General features: G+C 34.5%; 1 protein-coding gene across 2 annotated transcripts in view; it reads left to right on the top strand.

Annotated features, from left to right (window-relative positions):
• LOC138705177 (juvenile hormone esterase-like) overlaps positions 1-21,937 on the top strand; it is a 67,642-nt gene extending 45,705 nt beyond the window's left edge. For both annotated transcript variants that reach the window (XM_069833882.1, XM_069833883.1), the window contains 4 exons: positions 567-754; positions 7,822-7,978; positions 12,886-13,015; positions 21,451-21,937. In XM_069833882.1, coding sequence (XP_069689983.1) covers positions 567-754; positions 7,822-7,978; positions 12,886-13,015; positions 21,451-21,670 — 695 coding nt within the window. In that variant the 3' untranslated portion in view covers positions 21,671-21,937. The remainder of the gene's footprint in view (positions 1-566; positions 755-7,821; positions 7,979-12,885; positions 13,016-21,450) is intronic.
• The last annotated feature ends 346 nt before the right edge of the window (positions 21,938-22,283 follow it).

A 22,283-nucleotide genomic window follows, 5' to 3' on the forward strand; every position in this document is an offset into this window, starting at 1 on the left:
TTGTATTTCTGGTGATGTACGCCAGAATAAATAAATGAACAGATACACATACATACATACATACATACATACATACATACATACATACATACATACATACATACATACATACATACATACATACATACATACATACATACATACAAATTAAAAAACATTTGAACGTAAGACGCGTGATGAAATGTTTTCTTTCGTTGCCTGATCTACAATTGTTTTAAATGAGTTAATCCTTTCAATCATTTTGGCTAAGAAGTTCATTAATTCATGTAAGTGGCACTATGTATAGATTCATCTTTATGGCGAGGAAAGCTTAATAAAGACAATTCGTTTTGATTCCCTATAGTTGAGTTTCTGAGATTTCCGAAAAGTCTAACAACCAGTTTAATTATTAAAAAAAGGACAACTCGGGGAAACACCGGGTGCTTTCAGATAATAATAATAATAATAATAATAATAATAATAATAATAATAATAATAATAATAAAAATAATAATAATCTGCTTTCCTTTTTTCTTTTTTGCTCTGAATATACTCATTTATACAGTAGTTGTTGATTTATGTTACAGGTTTACTTCTCAATCAAGCGGATTTGGACAACCTCAACAACAATTTTGACGCTGAGGCTTACTCCCACTTCTTTTTGCCATTAAGTCTTGATGATTCTCTCATCCCATCAGTATGGAAACAGATCACTGAATCCTACTTTGCCAATAATCATACAGTCACACCAGATAACGTCGCAACGTTTGTTAAGGTGTATATCTATCTTTCCTGTAACTTCCTAGACTTACTAGGTTCTCTCATAAATAATATCGGTTTTTTAAGTTTAGTATTTTGTAAGATTTTAATGATTTTCTTTAGTTGAGCAATGTAATTTACAAGACGTTACGGTTATTATTAGACTAGATGTGACACTCGTCAATTGTTAATACTAAGAATATAAAATGGAGGTGATAAAGTTTGAGATTAGAGTTGTTCTAAAATACTACTGAAAACAAGATTATAAAGCTGCTGCCGCGGCTCGAAAAATATATGAAGTCGAAAGTGAAGGTATCGTTAGTGAGCGTATAGCACAACAATCGTTCGAACGTTTCAATAATGGAGAAGGAGAGAGTAAAGACTTACAACGTCCTGGAAGACTTAAGGTATGAAATATTGAGAATACGCGCAGATTTTTGAGAAGTAAATCCATTAAAAACAAGTATTTCTAGGTTGTCAGAAGAACTTGGTACTTTAAAACATACAATAAACATTAGGACCCTTAGAAAATCATACGGGAAGTTTTACATCTGTTCCTCATAAACTGGCACCTGAAAAGGCTCAACGCAGAATGGCTATCTGTCGTCAGTTTATCGCTAATTCAGTGGATGACAGATTTATCAGGAGAATTTTCACATGTGATGGTGAAGAAATGAGTATATTACCGCAACCCTGATAATCAAAACAGAGGCTCGATTCCCGACAGCCTGCCAAAATCGTTGTCAAAGGAAATCGGTTCGGCCCAAAAGCAATGTTATGTGTCCAAACGGATGTGCAGTCGATGCGGATCATTTCTTTTTCAATAGCTAGATCAAGTTCGTGAAGTTCTGAGCGAATGGTACCCGGGATTATTTTATCGAAATAGAATTCTATCGCAGGGAGATAACACGAGACCCCATCCCGTTTGAATAACTATGAAAAAATCCAGGAATTGGAAGGAATTGAACTACTATCCACTTTTGTGGATAATGGTCCTTTTCCTGTGTGCAAGAATTTTTTTTTTTTAAATTAGGAAGTCATTGAAATGTGTATCACACAATTCTTAGCATCAAAAGTCAGAACTGGCAACGTCACGGGATAACAAACCTTGCTCAAAGGTGACTCAAGACCATAGAATCTAATGGTCATTGCTAAGAAGGTTACATAATTTCTTATCGCCATACACTCCAACTAAAATTTACTTCTGAGACAGTATCTGTAAATTTTGCAATATGTTGAAATCGTGTACCCTAATTATCATCCGTAGGAGAAAAGTGGTACAATTGAACAGCTTTCTATTTACATTTTTTATTCACATCCATCATCATTTTTTTTAACTTTAAATGGCACAGAATTATAAGAAATTTCTTAATAAACACCTCAGAATTTTATATTTTGCGGACATTGCATATATTTGAAACTTAAATTAATTCAGAACAAACTCTTGTAACATATTCAAAACTGCCCCATGTATGGAGTGCCTTTGAACGGGTCTCAGGCAGTTATCAACAATGTCCAAATCATCTGTTAAAAGAACTAAAACTCAAGAAGATCATGTAAAGAGCACTACTATGGTTACATTATTTTTTCTTTAAAACTACTTAAGTCCACATCAAAGTGTTTCATTGCCATAATGCGAGCACTTCCTCTTGAATTCTCCGGTTGTGTGAATTTCATGGTAATATCACTTTTCTCTGACTTCCTGTAGTTTCCAGTTTTAGGATATGTAAAGTTCCACGTTTGTCGAAACCTCTACATAAATCTGACATTGCACATCTACCTCTTTCAGGTGTCCTACATTGAGAATTTTAGTTTCCAATGTTGCATATTACGTCAGAAAAAAATTTCTTCTGTGTCATTTCTTTCTACGGTTACTACATCTTGTGGAGTTCTACATAAACCTGACTTTGTTTACGTAGCTCTTGACACACTGGTGTTCGCAGGTTTTCTCACTCTGAGATGTCATGTAACTTCATGAACCCCTATAGTCAGTCAATTTCAAACATTATGTTATTATCCCATGCTTCAGTAAACTTGCAAGATAAATGATGAACAAAATCATATGCTAATTGACGTATATTTGTATAAGTCGTAACATAATTAATCTTAATACATATAATAATATAATAAACTAATTTGGAATCCTGCTTCTCGCTGAACACTTGTTCGCTCTTGTATAGCGAACCATATTTTCCACATACGTCGTCACTTCATCATTTGATAAAATAATAATGTGTGAGACATTTCATATTTTGAAGCTTCAGCTCTTAGTGAGAGTTTTCCTTCACTAGCAGGTCTTGCTGCTTCCTGAATATCTTCATTGAATAATTCATGTTTCTTCTTTTCTTTTTGTATGTCCGAATAATTTTATGCCTTAACAATACATTTGAAGAGTCCACTGCAAGAATGATGGATGTCACTTTCTTGTCAAAAATGAACCAAGAATGTCAATGCATAGCTTAAGACATATAGAATGTACATAGAGAGTTACATGGCGTTAACACTGACAGTCACTGTCCAGTAATGATCGGAAAATCACAGTTAAGCTTTGAGCGCTAAGCATTTCAAACTTTCAATTGCTTCTCCTGAAAAATGTACTCCAAATGACATCCTTAATTCTTACAGTGAACTCTTAATTTATTATCATCATTAAATCCGTTATAATATTAAGCATTTAAAAGGTTTTCCACAGTATTGTTCAATTAATGTTGTGGAGTAGTTTTGAACATTGTTTAAATGTTTCCCCCAAGGAACTGTTCAAATGTGTACCAAATGACTCTATCAAGTAAGACTATCCATTAAAAGGAAGAAGTAAATATTGGAGATCTACAATAATTGTCTAAAAGTGAATTTATTAGGTTCTAATATTACATAATGAATCTCATCTCTTATACGTTCATGTTGTCAGAAAAGCCTTTCGAAGTTCGAAAAAAAAAAAAAAAAACTTTCTAAGCACTTCAACACAGGTCATCCACTGAGTTCACACCAATAAATTAAATGATCTTGTTTAAACCGTATCGTCTTTAAAAAATGGTGGCTGGCTGTTGGTTGATTGCTAATATCGAGCACCTCACTTCCTCTCAACTGGTCTCGTCTTATTTAATACGTTATACGTCACCGGATTTCGATGGACACCTGATCACATATAACTTAATTAGAGTCCTGCGTTTGGTTATTCTGAATACAAGTTATGTATACATCAATCATATTATATAGCTTCGCTCGGTACAGAGAGCAAGTAGCGAGTCAACAGTCAACTGCAGTTCAGAGTCTTTCCGCACGCTCCGGTACTGTGTGTTTGCATCTGTTTATTCGTGTACCTGTGTGTATGGAATGGAATTTACTGGAGGGGATCACTATGGCCCAGCACTGCGACCTGTTACAATCTATTCTACTAACCTGTGTCTGTAAGTCAGTGATCAGTGAACAACAGGAATAGTACTCATGAATGACATACTGCTTGGATTTAATAACAACAATAACATTTTTTTTATTAAAGGCACCTTATACGCAATAACATATAAGTTTTACTAGGGAATAGACAAAACTAAAAAAAAAAAAAAAATCAGGAGCTAGCCCTTTTATTTTCAAGAGCTACCATGTATTGAGAAAACCATTCGAGCCAAGATAAAGATAGATTTACTGAAATATATTAAACAATTGAAATATGCATATAGTGCAAACACACGCTCTCAGAGACGCTCTGAGAATATTAGTACAATATCTTGAGATGAACAACAAAACGTAACAAGATTAATGAAAGAAGCTCACTCTAATTTCTTCCTACAACCGCTTCTGTTAACATTATGTATTAGTCGTAGTTTACATAAAAGAAATCAAAGTCTTAAAAGAAATTGAAATTAATAGACAATTGAGGCGCCACATAAAATTTCTTGCTCGTCAAGGCTACCTTGCGCTCGGACTTTGTCTACCCCCTGATTTTACACTAAGTAATAAACATCTAACTACTTTAGTTCTAATTAAAGTTTTTAACAAATGAAAAAATATAAATATCGTAACAAACTTACAATTAAACAAATTATGAGTGCGTGCTTTACGAGTCTCTACAAATTACAATCAATAATTGTAAACAGTTTAAGTGTTTCAAATGAAAAATGTTCTCTTGTTTCTGATAAAATACATTTTCTCCTTTACTAATGATGTTCTCGCTACGAAATTCCTCTTTTGGAGTACTCATTTCCAAACGAATAGCTTTGTTTTGTTATCGTTTGTTCACTGAACAGCATTGGATGTCGTTAAGCTATACTCCATGCATATCTACACAGTTGCGGATTGCTTGGAGGCTTACCAAACGCACGACTCTACATATAACAGATTGACCAGCCTAATGCACTTTCAAGACAACTCATATCAATTTCTGTATGCTGCTATCTAACGACTGCAAAATAAATCACATTATAACCCTGATGGAATTGCATTTCAACTGTACTCCTATCTAGCGGTCGTCATCAAAAGTTCATTTTCGACAGTGGAGATGATAGCGATTATTCTCTTTTATATGTTGACATTTTATAACACAGGAATGTCCAATCCGATATATATGTAAACAGGAGATGCACATATAAAGCGCTGCCCAGGGAGGTAACGAATCGATATGTTCCCACTCTTCTAAAAGATAATTCTCCTCTACCCCTATATCAGTAATAGCTATTATCACGAGCTGTATTAAGTGCCCTGAAACTTTTTTATTCAGTTTTGTTTATGAGCAGTATGATGCTTTTATGTACAGTAGATCTGTAGTATACCTATAAGGCTAATAGCTTTACTTCCTGATACATTTTTAGTCTCATTAAGAAACACTGGAACTGAGTTTTGAAACTTTTAAAGTTTTTTATTCATTTCTTTCAAATTCGGCGAGTTTTATGTGTCTGTACATTTAAATAACAGCACCAAATTTTATCAAGTTTCATTCATTAGTTCCTTAGATATTAACCAATGGTTTCACTCATATCTCATAGATAGGAAACAGAAAGTTGAAATCAATACAACTATGAAATCTACATCGACATGGGGAACTATTAATAATGGAATTCCTCAAGGATCAATATTAGGTCCCCTACTTTTTCTAGTGTTTATAAATGATCTTGCCCCCCTTATAAAAGATGTAAGTCATCCCATATTATTTGCAGATGACACAAGTATAGTAATTACAGCCAATAACTCCAACACATTCCAATCTTCAAGAGAGGAAATCCTCTTCAAAATATGTGACTGGTTCTCAGTCAATAAATTAGTATTAAATTGTAACAAAACTAAAATAATTAAATTTAAATCCTGTCCAAATTCAACGTCGCAAATTTCTAGCGCAATAATTAACAATAGATCCCTATTAGAAACAACAACAACCAAATTTCTTGGCTTAAAAATCGATAATGTGTTAAATTGGAAAAATCATATTAAAGAAATTACCCCCGAACTAAATTCAGCTTGTATTGCTATTAGATCTATGCAAAAGATAGTAAATATCAATACCTTAAAAACAATATACTTTGCATACTTCCACTCGGTAATGAGTTTTGGAATAATATTCTGGGGAAATTCCACAGACAGTAACAATATATTTCTATTACAAAAAAAGAGTAATTAGAATGATAGTAGGTGCCAAATCTAGGGAATCGTGTGCCCATGGCTTGTCAGTATATCTTTTCATTAATAGTCTTCCTCGTATGTAATCGTGAAAACTTTGTAACTAATTCAACAGTTCATAGCATAAATACACGTCAAAAAATGACTTTCATACTCCATCGGCAAGTCTATTGTGCTATCAAAAAGGAGTGCGTTATATGGCAGTAAAAGCTTTAATAGCCTCCCTATCGATATAAAAAATGAAACTCAAAACATGAAATTATTTAGGGCCAAATTAAAGAAGTACCTAATTTCTCACGCCTTCTATTCTGTAGGTGAATTCATGACATTTAATAACACTTCATGAAATTGATACTAAAACTATGTGTTGTACTAGTAGACTATATTGTAAATCTCGTGTGTATATATTTAATCTAGACTGTGACTATAAATTAAGATTTTATAATAGTATTAAGTTTTTTGACTTGTTCCATATTCTAGCTGTAAGGATGTATGAATACCATGGAATGTTAATAAATACAATACAATACAATGTATTTTAATTACATTAAATTAACTTAACCGTAAATTCAAAATATCCGTGACGGCTTCAAAATTGTTTTAGCTTTTAAAGATCTTCTGTGAAGGACTTATACTTTACGATAAAGAAAACAACGCATGGATTTTTAAATTTGAGAATTGGTTCATGAGATATATATATATATATATATATATATATATATATATATTTTTACAAATTATAATTTTTCCTTTTTAGATGTTGAAAATTCATATCATGGCAAGTTTTCTGTGCAGAGCTGATTCCATGCAAAGCTTTGTGTATTGCAATATGATGAGTATTTTTCCAAAGTTTCATGTAAATCGGTGCAAACGGAAGCCGCTAGAAACTTTATTAGTGACCAAAAACGTACTTTTGAAAAAAAAAATTAGTGGCTGTGTTATTTTAAAAATGGTCGCCAGATCTTTAAAAGTAGTAGAGAGGAACTAAATATAGGACAGAATGTTAAACAAATGTATGAGGTAATTATTTATGTAATGTATATATATAATCATTTTGGCCAAAAATTCATACCTTGCATCCACAGGTAAAGACTATTATCTCTAGACCACCGAGTAGATGAGACAGTTTTAAGCAGTGTATAATCTTATTTCAAAATCTGAATTGCTAAATCATCTAATAGTTCTCGCTTTAGCCATTATATGAAATGAGGATTACAATGTACTGAAATGTAGTCAACATTTGATCTATTGCATTAAATTTCTTGCTACGCTGTAAATCAATAGTAAGATATAAGAAAACTCACGTTGAAGGTGATAATTATAATTATTGTTAAGCAATATTGTGAAATATACGTTAACAGAAAAATGCATGTGATTCAAAAACACCCGTTTAATATTAAATTATAATCATAATATTGCTACAATTGAAAATATGCAACTTTCCACGTTATGCAGACATATTTTTCTCGATTCCAGATGGCATCGGACAGAATAATCATCCACACCATTCATAAGGCCGCTCAGCTACACACGAGAGCTGGTCACGGCCCTATTTACTTTTACAACTTAGCTTATCGTGGAAAATATTCGTTCACTGGAGAGGCAGATTATGGAGAAGGCAAAGTTAATCTGGGTGAGTTAATTATCAAAACATTTGATAAAGTCTCGCACACGCACACACACACACACACACACACACACACACATACACAAACGCGTCCTTACACAAATTCGTATGCATATACATACGCTCATACGCGCATACGAACATACATACATACATACATACATACATACATACATACATACATACATACATACATACATTACAAACTAAGTAATGCAGTAGAAATCTGACTAGAAGAAATTAATCATTTTATTATTCACAATGTAAAATTTATATTTTTATTCTTTGATGATCAGGTAATCGTAACCAGACTGAAAAGATTTTGAATTCGTTCTTTGTAAAGTTAGTAATGTAGCCAGCGATATTAATACGAACATCTCTTTAGACAAACGAAAAAATCAAATTACTGAAGAAGTAAATACATTAAAATGTCTAGATTGCAACAGGTCTATATAACATATAGGAGTGATCATGAAATAGAAAAAAGGGTGTATCTGTATCTTTGTGAAACCGTAAGTTTAACGTGGGGAAGAAAAATTCGCAGAAATCCAATTAAAATTTCACAGTGTTGCATTACCTGCTTCACTGCATGACAATGAGAATTGGACACTGAGAGGAAAAGATGAAAGAAGGAAAGAGACTGCCGAATTGAAATTTTTTAGATTTGTAGTGAGATACACTTCCGTGAATAGAAAGAAAAATTGCGATATTAAGGCAGAATAAAAGTGTAAAACAACTAAAATTATGGAAGGTTACAAAATTAATTGGCAAGAATATGTCCAAAGAATGCCAGTCACAAAAATAACAAGAACCATAAAAAATATAATGTACGAGTACATGGAAGAGAAAAATGATGGGAACAATAATTGTTATTGAAGTTGGAAACAGGCCGAAGAGCCTTGGGCGTAATGTACATAATGATTACGTTGGTGATTTGGTAAGTACAGGGTCCGAAAGAATGATCTATACGATTTGAAATTCAAATAGAAAGGGCAACGTGGATCCCATTCAAAATTTCGTTTTACCATCTTATAGAAGAATGCTTGCCATTTTGACATCTCTTTGTTTCAAAGATAATATCGTCCAAATGCTTGCCTTCAGGAGGTATTCATTCCTGAAACAGTGAATGTGCGTCCTTCTTTCTAAAAAAATTGTGTGGTGCTATTATTCCAAATTGTGCAACAGCTCAACAAACAGTAACACACTCTCTGTGGGAGGTCGCTGATGCATTTCTCGAGGATTTTCTGGTGCCCAATATCGAAGGTTTTGTTTGTTGACCCAGACTGACGAATGAAAATTAGCTTAGTTACTACTGAGCACAACAGTGTCACTTGGAACATTTTCCAATATGGTCTTGGCGGTGGTGCCAGTCACGTTGCCGAAGTTCCTAAATCACATAACTTTGTAGGAATGGAACTTGAGGTCTAGGTATAAGATTCGTCTGACACTCGGATCAAATATTCCCAGTGCCAGAACATGTCTAAAAGCTGAACGTCGTCGAGATGCGGTAACAGCGTGGCTCACTGCTGCGATGTTCACATTGCAACATCAACCAGATGACTTTCTATTTGAAAGTTGAACGCTTGTCTGAAATTTGTCACCCATAACAGTATCGTTTCTTATAAGTAATTTTTTCGTGTTAACCTACTCAAAAATGGGTACGAAATTGCCGCTGCGTTGCAATCACAGAATCACCATTTTTATATCTGTTTCAACAAAAAATGCACGATGTTGAACTGTCTACGACATGATGGTTACTGAAATGACAAGGTTTGTGCTGTTCAAAGATATATACCAATCAAGCGCAAATATCAAGAAATCTGTGCAGCGGCCAATTCAAACAGAGGAGACCATTCTACCGGACTCTATACATAACGAACAAAATAAAACATAACGTTATAAAATTACCATAGCAACCTCGCTCATTTCAGGTCAAAAATTCTATCAACAAGAGGATGTTTTCCTCGTACTCTGGAAGAATAGAATTAGAATCTCTCGGGCTATTAACATGGTTTCTAATTCCTTCTAAGTTTCCTAGACAGAATTAGGCATTCAATCTTAAAATATTCTACAATAGTTGGGTTCCGAATCTTTCTCCTTTCGTTCTTCAATTATCAACATTAATCTCACTGGAGACTTTTTATTTATCTAGAGAAAATCAACACTCGAGTGAGATTTAATTAACTATCACACGATCAGAAAAAAGAATATAAAGATTAGAAGAAATAAAGTATTCTAATACAATAAAATAGATATTAAACGACTTACTAACATTCTATTTCACGAATGTTACCTTCACCAAAACGTTTGAACGGAGCCGCCATTTTCAGTCTACTATCTATGAGGAAAATAAATGACGATCGCAAAGCGTGTTTTATAGTACCGTAAAGAATTTGCAGTTTGAAATGTTAGCAAACAAAGAAACATATGCTAAGGAAGTGATAAAACAAACAAATGCCAGGAAAGTGATAAAAATAAACAAATGATAGGGAAGTGATAAAATTGTACGATAAACAGCCATGATTGGTTGTAACACATCCTTTCGTACCGTTTTCCTTGTCAAAAGTAATATGACGTGGTAAAACTGTAATAGTCATCAAAAATAATCTTTTCAAAATGGATAATCTGAGAAATTGGAAGAGTATTATTAAATAAAACTACAATTATAGTAATGTAAAAATAAAGTAACAATAACAATGCTCACCTCTGTCCAATTTTTCTTTCCCTTAACACAATGGGTGCAAATATACTCCTTTTCATGCGACTTAGTTCATGGAGGTCGCATTTTTCTAGCCGCCCAGAACAACACGAGCTATTTACGTTTTATCAGATTACTTGCTCAGTCATTGTTAGTTATGGTAAGTTAAATATTACATTCGCTTAGATAAAATATTGTAGCTATGAAAATGAGTTACAGAGTGATTTATATAGAACTGACACATTTCTTTCTTTAATTATTCCGTTGGAAATTCATTCAATGACCCAATTTTAGCACCAAATTAAGCAGAATGTTCTGGAGTTTCGATTCCTTGTCACTAGATGCGCAGATGTTTATGTTTTATTCCTATTGTTGGCAGCACTGACCCTATTTTAGCACCAAATTAAGCAGAATGTTCTGGAGTTTCGATTCCTTGTCACTAGATGCGCAGATGTTTATGTTTTATTCCTATTGTTGGCAGCACTGACCCAATTTTAGCACCAAATTAAGCAGAATGTTCTGGAGTTTCGATTCCTTGTCACTAGATGCGCAGATGTTTATGTTTTATTCCTATTGTTGGCAGCACTAGATGCGCAGTTGTTTATGTTTTATTCCTATTGTTGGCAGCTGTTTTCGACATTTTGTGTCAACGTGAAAATGCAGTACACATTAAATCAACGACTCTTCCTTTTGAAGCAATACTGGATTACGAATTCAATTACAGCTACTCAACTCACAGAACTCACGCCATTGGGCCATCGAAAATCCACATGTCATCCATGAAGCACCTATGCACCCGGTTAAAATCGGAGTTTGGTGCGCAATATCCGCACAGAGAATAGTGGGGCCAATTTTTTTTAACCAGACTGTGAACACTGCAGAGTACCGACTGATTTTCATGGAGTTTGTTGAGCAACTGGACGATGTAGAGCTGAGTCAAGGATATTTTCAGCAAGATGGCGCTACATGCCACACATCAAATGAATCCATGGAACTAATTTCAAGTTTCTTTGACGACCGAATAATTTCCAGGAACCTGTGGCCACCGAGATCTCCGGATTTGACAACGACGGACTTCTTTCTATGAGGTTACTTAAAAGACAGAGTTTACGCCACACGTCCCCAGACATTCGATGATCACACAGGAGATTCAAGCTATTGACAACAGAGTCCTCCAACGAGTGGCCAGTAACATGGAACGACGTGTTGAGTTGTGCCTTATGCAGGATGGAGAACATTTTCAACATTTGTTATAGAGGTAAATAATCTCCCAAAATTCCTCTACATTTTAGGTATAATAAGTTGTCGCTAGCACAATTCGTTTTGAAACAATTAATGAAAGAAATGTGTCAGTTCTATATAAATCACTCTGTATATCTATGAACTAAGTCGTGTGAAAAACATTATAATTAGACGATTCTGCTACCCCAGGGCGAAATACAAACGGTTCTGTGCATCTTAATTTAACACTTTATTGACTTCATCTATAGCGAATGAATATGCGGAACACATAATTAATTTATTTCTCTCAAAATCCTCAGGAATCAACGAACAATTATCAAATTACTTACAAATGGTTCCATCCAGTGCAGGATGTTGGAGTTAAATAGGGTATGTAAAAAAGTTGGTAATACTTATGGCAATAACCTCTCTGTAGGCAATCTTTGTCATATCCATTTTATTAAATAAGAGTTACTGAAATGAATTTGTGTGTTCTCAATTATATATTTAGTCTCTGTCTCAAAGTTGATGCTTGAACACAGGCCACTGGAAACTTCTTAGGGTATATCATTCAGTTCTCTGATGGGAAGATCGATAAATAAATCTCTTCAGGCGAGACTCGATTTCTCTTGGCCAAAACATAGACTTAGGCTGCGGCGGCGGCTTTGTTTTCAGTTCTCGAATGACATTATCTTGACGACGGACCAATTAAGTAGTTTGTGACTGTAGGAGAAATCAAATTTGTGCGTTTTATTGTGAAACCAAGTACATAATTTTAAATTTATCACAGCCAAAGATTAAAATATAGCAAAAATTAATTTAAAATGTCACGTTATTAAAGGTGACATAACCGCTAGTGTTACAACTTGCAGTAAGACAAAATTAATGAAGGATTGCTGGATAAGAACAAAATGTGCTAGAAAGACATGAAAATTATGTACAAGTAAATTATTTAACATTTTCCAAATAGTTTTATGAAACCTATTTGTTGCAGGTGTGGGGCATACTGACGACGTAATCTACTTCTTTAAACGGGATCAATTTCCAGAAGTACCTGAAGACCATCCCGACAGAGAAGTCAGCGAAGCGTTAATTACACTGTGGACAAATTTTGCTATTTATGGGTATGTTTCACCATCGATGTTGAGGTGCAATTTTATTATTTTATAAAAAGAATACAATACATAGTACTTGCACAAATAGGTAGCTTAGTTTGCTGGTTAGCCTATCATTCAGACTTTTCAAGTTTACTTCACTGTAACTAAAGGACACATTAAGATTTTGTGTCTTCATTCAGTGACAACGAAGCTTGTAAGTGTTTGAGAATTGTTCTACGCACTCTTTCAGTTTCTCCCAGATATAAAAATTTGAAGGCTTAAAATTTGCGAATCGAGGTAGTCACATTTTTCGAATAGTCATACCATGATTCAAAAATACCTTAATTTCGTTCATTGAGAAAATTGTAATATGATGGCATGCTTAACAGCACGAAATAACTACAAGTTTTGTCTTCTTTTGTTAATATTCATTAAAGCACGGAGTCTATATTACATAATTAATGTAGGTTAGTTTATAAGATCTCGACATTTGGGAGATCTCGACACTTTTAAGAATAGTAATCATTGCAATCATTGTTCCTAGTAAAAAGAGTTCGAACTACTTGAGATCTATGTTGATTTTTTGTAATCTCTGTGTAAGTGAATCTCGTGATTTAAACTTGTGTTTTACGTTCACAGAAGACGATAAACACAATAAATGTGAGTTACACTTTTCTTTTTAGTCATGAAATATAATATGCCATGTTTAATTTATTGTACTTTGACTGGATGTGCGTGATATTAGTAGATGCACAAATTATTCTATATACATTTTACGGGTTAGTAAAAGGGCGAGAGTGATTATTCTCAAACAATTAACATGTGTGGAGTTCTCCCTGATTTCTCTTTTTGTTCTTCTTAGATCCCCTGGCAGCTGTCTCTATCAAAATTTTTAGTGTGTTTTGTCTTAGGAGAGTTCGCAATCCTTCACAGAGTTTTTTAGTGCCGCTTTGTCCGTATATCTGTTTCTTCTCTGTGTGTCTGCCTGCATGTATGAAACTACTCATTTTCCATTGAACCAATCTTGATTTAATTTTATATTTTAATTTTCATTGATGTCGAACAAATAGGAAAAGTCACAACTTTCCATACAAATATGGAATATCAATTACTTCGGCATATCCTTCGCCTTCATTCTAAAGGATATCTGGATTAACAATTAATGACGTAAGAGATGTCTGAGTACGATCTGGTTCTAACCAAAAATTCATGTAAAATTCGCGTTGAAGAGAACATTACCACTTCCTCAAGAACACCACAGACACTATCTGTATAAGAAAATTCTAATTCTTTACCCACTGATATTTTCTTTGAAGAACTGTGGCAAAAGGATAAGAAAACTGCAGAACTTAGACGTAATAATGTCTGAAAACAATCGGAAACAACAGAGGGAGACTAAAATAAGCAGAAATATGTCGACTTTCCTACAGAAGGAAGCATCTAATGCTGGGCGTGTAGTGGGAGGGAGCGAGTTCATCAAACAATCAGGACAATCCAAAAAACTACTGTGCCACGTGTAGTGGGTATTAAAAGTGAAAATTTTTGAAGTGACAGAGAAATCAGTTATCGTGTCAGTGAAATGTAGGCTACAGTGCAAGTACAGTGAGATGGATGAGAGTGAAATGAGCGTAGTGAAATATTTATGCTGAAGTGTACGTATCTGTCTTTCACTGCAAACCGAGCATTCGCCAGTCTTTCCTATTTTCTGCTTCCGCTTTATCTTCTCATGTGATCCACATATCTTAAAGTCGTCTATCATCTGGTATCTTCTTCTGCCCCGAACTCTTCTCCCGTTCAGCATTCCTTTCAGTGAATCCTTCAGAAGGCACTTTCATTTGGATTTAAACTTCAACGTTTCTTTTTAGGTTGTAATGGGACGCTACTTTTACTTAGATTCTTGTTTTAATTCAGGTTTTCACACCCGATTATTATTATTATTATTATTATTATTATTATTATTATTATTATTATACTCTGATCACTACCTTCTGATAAGTAAAATAAACATAATAGGAAAATGGCGGAAAAAGAACATTAAGAATAAAAGAAACCAAGAAGAAGTATATAAAGTATATCTATTACAAGACCAAAGTATCAGACAATATTATGAAAGCAGAATGAATAAATAGTCTACATATCAGATATAGTGACGTCGGAAGATATAAATAAGCTACCGAATGGGAAAACATATTCAAGATAATACATAAAACAGCAAATGAAATATTAGAAAAGAAAAGTAGAATAAGGAATAGGAAGGGCTTGAGAATTTGGAATGCGGATATACAAAATGCAGTGAATGAAAAACAAAAAGCATATAATATATATCATATTTACGACAGAAAACTGAAGAATCTTACGAAGAATATAAAATGAAAAGAAGAAATGCTAAAAGCATTATAAGAAAAGCCCATGAGGAGGCATGGGATAAATTCATAAGTACAATAGAACATGATATGTATGGAAGACAAGAAATAGGTTATAAATTAGTGAAACATCTAAATCAAACACAGAAAGATACTGCCAGATTGAACATAATCCCAGAGCAAGAATGGATACAACATTATGAAAGACTTTGGAAAAAGGAGGAAATTAAAGGAAAAGAGAATAACGAGGGAGAAATAAAAGTGGAAAATATTGATGTAATAGATTTAAATGGATTAGAAATGACTCTGAAAACTGCTAAGAACAGGAAAGCAACGGGATTAGATAATATGAATATGGAGTTAATAAAATACAGGGTGTTTCAAAAATACGGGGCATAATTTCAGGTATGTATTTCCCATATGTAGACAATCAAAATAGTTCATTACAACATGTGTCCGGAAATGCTTCATTTCCGAGTTGTGGCCTTCACAACATTGAAATTCACCGGAAAGTTTTTCTTTCCGCAAGTCGTTGTCATTACAGAAGATGTTCAAAATTTCCACCTCCTGCTTGAATACAGACCTCACATCGATGTCTCATTGACCTGCGAACACGATCTCAAACTCCAGGAGTATTGCGTATGTCCTCAGAACATGCCACAATTCGATTCCGAAGGGATTCCAAATCAGGCACCGGAGACGAATAAACCAATGATTTTAAATGGCCCCACAAGTAGAAATCAAGAGGGTTCATATCAGGTGAGCGTGGAGGCCAAGCAATTGGGCCACCTCTACCTATCCATCGATCAGGAAACCTCCGATCCAAGTACCGGCGAGCCGTACGACTGAAGTGTGCAGGAGAGCCATCATGCAAGAAGTGAATATGTTGACGATAGATCAGTGGAGTGTCTTCTAAAACATGAGGTATGGTGTTTTCCAGGAAGTTTGTGTACGCCTGCCCCGTAAGTCTGTTTACAAGTACATGGGGTCCAACTAATCGATCACCAATGATACCGGCCCACATGTTGAGGGAGAATCGCACCTGGTGATGAGATGGAACAGTTGCACGTGGGTTTTCATACGCCCATACATGCTGATTGTGGAAATTTGTTATGCCATCTCGTGTGAACTGTGCTTCGTCTGTAAATAATACTAAGGCAGGAAAGTTCGGATTTACACCACACTGCTGCAAGAACCACTGACAGAACCTAACTCGTGCAGGGTAATCTGCTGGTGACAGGGCCTGTAAACGTTGCAAATGATAAGGATACAATTGATACTCTTTCAACAGTCTCCAGACAGTCGTATGAGGAACATTAACTTGCAACGCTACCCTTCGTGTGCTGATAGAAGGAGTCATGTTCACAGCCTCCAGAATCTCCTCCTGTACTTCTGGAGTTGTAGATCTTGGTCGTCCCCTTCCCAAACCAGGAGAGTTAAATTTTCCATACTCGCACAGACGGTAATGGAGACGTACAAATGTCTTCCGATCTGGACATTGTCGCTGTGGGTACCTCTCCTGGTACAAACGACGAGCCAGTGCAGAATTGCCGTCCGCCTTACCGTACATGAAGTGTATCTCTGCCAGCTCTTGATTTGAATACATGTCGCACAGTCTAACGCCTACACAACACTGAATGCAACCTTCGCCTCGGAATGAACTGTCAGAGTGCCCTCTTAATGTCTCCTTTGACGGCAACGGCCTGCGGAAAGAAAAACGTTCCGGTGGATTTCAATGTTGTGAAGGCCATAACTCGGAAATGAAGCATTTCCGGACACATGTTGTAATGGACTATTTTGATTGTCTACATGTAGGAAATACATACCTGAAATTATTCCCCGTATTTTTTAAACAGTCTGTATAGTGGAATATTGTGTAAATTACGAATACTACACTTAATTAATAGATGTTGGCAGAACTATGAGATTCCAACTACCTGAAAAATAGCAATTGTAAAGAATATATTTCAAAAAGGAGACAGGGGGAATTGCGAAAACTATAGAGGGATTATCTTAATGAATACTGGTTATAAGATATAGACGAAAATAATAAATAATAGAATGAGAAATATAACAGAAGTAATAATAAATGAAAATCAAAGTGGATTTTGAAAGGGAATGTCGTGTATAGACAATGTATTTACACTAAAACAACTTATAGAGAAGAGAAGAGAAAACAACTTAGAAACTCATATAGGATTTATAGATTTGGATAAGGCCTTCGATCGAGTTAGCAAACAAAAATTATGGGAAATATTACTAATGAAAGGATACCTACTGTGCCTTGTTGAAACAATAGAGAAATTATATGAAGATACAAATATAATTATAAACACCGGATTCAGAAGAACAGATACAATCTAAATAAACATTGGGTTACGACAAGGGTGCAGTTTGTCGCCCACTTTATATATATATAGACGACATTTTAAATAAATGGAAAGTTTTAGTGAATCCAGAAATAAGAGTAGATAATAAAGTATATATAAATAATCTTTTGTTTGCAAATGATTTAATCAAAATACAGAAAAATCAAGATGGCTTACAGAAATCTTTACAAGATTTAAATAAAATATGTAAATTATATGATCTAAAGATATCAGTAAGAAAAACAAAGACAATGGCATTTAGAGGAAAACATCCAGTGAGATCCAAAATTATTTTAGAAAATAAAAGTATAGAACAGGTGTCTGGTTTCAAATATTTGGGCTGTGATATTAGTTACAATATGGAAAGAGACATTGATTCTAAAATAAATAAATTTCAGACGGTATGTGGAACAATACAGAGAACTTTCAAAAACAAAATTAAAAAAGAAACAAAAGTAAAAATGTATAAAGTTATGGCGATTCCTACAATCTTGTATGGATGTGAAACTTGGGATCCAACGAAAAAACAGAAAGATAGGATACAGACGGCGGAAATGAGGTTCCTCAGACAAGTTAAAGGGTGTACAAAACTTGATAGAATTAGAAATGAGGATATAAGAGAAGAATTAAAAGTACAGATTGTGTTGGATAAAGTCACGAATTATATACAAAAGTGGATTGAACACATGAATGGAATGAGTACCGTAAGGAGAGATATCCATTATTAGCAAGAAATTATCAAGTAAGAGGAAGGCGTGACGTCGAGAGACCTAGAAAACGTTGGACTGATGAATTATGAAGTCGGAACGGGCAATTGCCTAATCCTTGGAGTGACGATGATATTATTATTATTATTATTATTATTATTATTATTATTATTACATCAGTCTGCATTTTTAAACTTTTTTTCAAATGATTTCTTAAAAATAAGTGTTCTTGAATCATTTTTTTATACTGATTATAGAAATGACTTCCATTTTTGTATATCACTTCACGTTTTTACACAAAATAGGAGTGTATGTTTCCAAGATTTGAACTACTGTAAGCATAAGTATGGCCTTATATAAGTTCACACAAGGAAAAGTTTTATAACAAACACTTTTTAAAATACTGTAAAGAACTGTCCTCATAATTTTTTTGATTCTCCTGTAACAAAACAAATAGCAAACAGTGTTCAATTAATTTTCAAACTTTCTCTTCTTTGACTTCATTGCAGATCTCCATCTTTACTGTCTCTCTTCAACATCCAACGATAGTCAGCCATCATAGTTTCATTCCATCTCCCCTGGTACTTCCTTTCCATCTCCTTAATATCCTTGTGAAAGTGTTCACCTTGTTCTTCGCTACAATGTGTCAGATTTTCCGGAAAGTAGTCTATATGGGAATGTAGAAAGTGAACTTTTACACTAATGATACAACCAAATTCCTTGAAATTTTCCAACATTGTTTCAACAATGGCCCTGTAATTAGGATCTTTGTTATTCCCTAGAAAGTATTCAGTAACAGATCGGAAGGTGATTCATGCGTTTTTTTCTCTCTCATTCATTGTTTTCTCAAAATCTTCATCCTTCATCAGTTTCTTTATTTGAGGACCAACAAAAATTTCAAATTTCAATTTTTCTTTTGTGATGAAGGGAAATTTCTTCGAAAGGTATTTGAAGCTCGGCCCATCCTGTGGTAGAGCCCTTAGAAACGGCTTCATCAAGCCCAATTGATGTGAAATGGTGGAAGCAAGACTTCTTGGGGATCTACAAGTGATTCGTGCAGTTCCAGGCACAACGTTTCTCCGCTCTGGCCAAACTCATACACATCATAGGAATTGCAAACAGCATGCAATTTCTTCCCTTTTGTCCACAATCTTAGCTTCTCAACACAATAACGACAAATCTTCTTTGACGCCAAGGCTTTATCCTCGTTACAAAGTTTCACTTTAAAATAAGCATAGTAAGCTTATTTTTCACAAAGTCTGCTACTTTCGTTCCTTGTTTCAGCACTGTGTAATTTCCACAAATGTAACAGAAAACATTAGGATTGTTCACACACCTGCGTGTAGACAGTTGCAACTATACCTGCATTCAGAACAGAGAAATAATATGAGAACAGCACTAATAATGGAAGAGTCTGAGATAAGCAACACATCCAAGGTCACACAGTAACTTTTAGCTGCAGCAATTGTGTCAGCTTAGAGGCTTACAGGTTTGTATTCAGAAATTTCCCTTCAACAGTACTTATTACCTACTGGCACGTATAATGCTCTCAGCAATAAATACTTGAAATCAAATTTGGTCCACTTGGAAAAACTGTACGTGATGGAAGAAAACTAAGAACAGTTCTGGAATCAGCATAAAAAAGTTAGCTAATACCACATGTTAGTTTTCACTCATCTAATATCATGTAGACTAGTGCTATTATTATTATTATTATTATTATTATTATTATTATATTAGTTTTATTATGAATTGTAATTACTGAGTGTAAATAGGCACCAATGCCAGCGGGTGTTTTCGCATTTGCAGTGTGAACAAATAAATAAACTAATGCATGTATTACATACATACATACATACATACATACATACATACATACATATTCCAACGTGTTGAGTAACGGTTAGCGAGTCTGACCGTGAAAACCGGTTGGCACGTATTCGAATCCCGGTCGGGGCAATTTACCTGGTTGAGGTTTTTTTCCGGTATTTTTCCTCAACCCAATATGAGCAAATACTGGGTAACTATCGGTGCTGGACTCCGAACACATTTCACTGGCATCATCACATTCATCCCATTCAGACGCTAAATAACTTTAGATGTTTATAAATCGTCCTAGAATAACCCCCTAAAATAAAAAACACACACACATTTATGATAGAGACGGGACAACGACGTCGTCATTTTTTTATGCTAGTAGAGTTTTGTTCCCCTGGGGAATACAAAAGTTAAATTCTAAAAGCGGGTGTGCAAAACCAAGAGAATACTAGCATTTGGTATGATTTATTTTCGTAGAAAATTATTTGCAATAATGCTTCGATCTTTAATTTTCATTTAATTCAAAACTCATTTTTATGACTTATCTCCCTTTACCCGAAGAACATTGATTTAGTCGTTACAAATAGCACTTTTATCATGCACATCAAACGTTAACACGAGCCCACATGGCTCTGGTGGTGCTTCTTCCCTACCTCTGTTCGGCCACCTGTTGTGGGATGCGGTGGTAGTCGCTTTCTATGCTGTTGGGGGTGACTATGAGCGGTTGGTTTAACTGCCAAGCCATTTAACTTTCTTTAGAGTTTATAGTTTTCTTCCTACAAAATTTACTTATATCCTTTGCAAGAGGGCCTACGAACTAAGTGAAACAAATTACCTTTAGGCTAGGAGATCATATAAATGTTAAGATGAGTCCCAATATCCCTTGCAAAAACCCGCATTCTTGTAAGTTTTAGCTTATTTCTCTCAATTTCTTCCTCACTGATTGAGTGATTGATGTACATTTCAATGGTGTTAGTATTTATATCAAAGAGAAAACTATCTTCTGCAGAATGCATAGCTATAGGGAACGAAACTTTATTTACCTACCTATTGTAAATAATACACACTCTAATGCGAAATGTCTTTATTCTACTCGCATTTGTTAGCACCAAAAGAAAGTATTTCGATCAGCATTTTATAATTAAGAGGCTTAATAAAATTCTAACGAAAAAACGTAAATCCAGCATTGTTGCTATTGTTTTCAGATCTCCAACGCCGCCTGGTGGTGATGTGCCGCAAGGTATTGAGTGGCAGCCAATTAATGCCAATGACAGTCATACTGTGTACATGAAGTTCGGCCATGCTGATCCGCCGTCACTTCCGTCGTATGGCATTATGCCTCTTAAAATTAGTATGGAACAAGATTTAAACAAGGAGCGCATGGAATTTTGGGATTCTCTACCTCTCAAAGAAAATATTTTATGAGACGTTAGATTGTTATCGAGCTGAAGTCTGAGAATAAAGTGTACTAATTTGTTATTATTCTTACTGTTGATGTTGACGGTGTAATTGTTTTTGTTCATAAAATATAATCAGTTATACATTTAAAACATGTTGAATTAAATTTATTTTGTATTAAAAGCGGAACCGATTGCAACTTGGAAACAGATACTCTTATTTTGACAAGAAAATGTATCTTGAATAATAAGTAATTCCTTATTGCAGAGATTATATAAGAAGCTTTTCACCATTCTAAGTGTGTAAAATGAGTCATAAAATTAATAATTCCTAATAACTTCTTTAATTATGCGTGTAAAAATTAGGTGTCGTAAATATCACAGACTTTCTTCTCTTTAGGTGGTACGAAACAATTAAGATATTTATATAATGCACAGTTACACAAATGTGAATTCTTTAGATGAGTGGTTCTCAAAGTTTGGACCGCGAACCCTTGGGGATCGTGTATAGGGCTGTATGGATCTCGAAACGATTTAAAAAATAAAAACCACACAGTATGAACATAAATTTAGTTTGCATTAAACAACGTTGAATAGTCTATAAAATGCGAAACAAAATTTCAATATTTCTGTAATTATAA

Source organism: Periplaneta americana, chromosome 8 (genome assembly GCF_040183065.1).
Source record: "Periplaneta americana isolate PAMFEO1 chromosome 8, P.americana_PAMFEO1_priV1, whole genome shotgun sequence".
Classification (NCBI taxonomy): Eukaryota; Metazoa; Arthropoda; class Insecta; order Blattodea; family Blattidae; genus Periplaneta; species Periplaneta americana.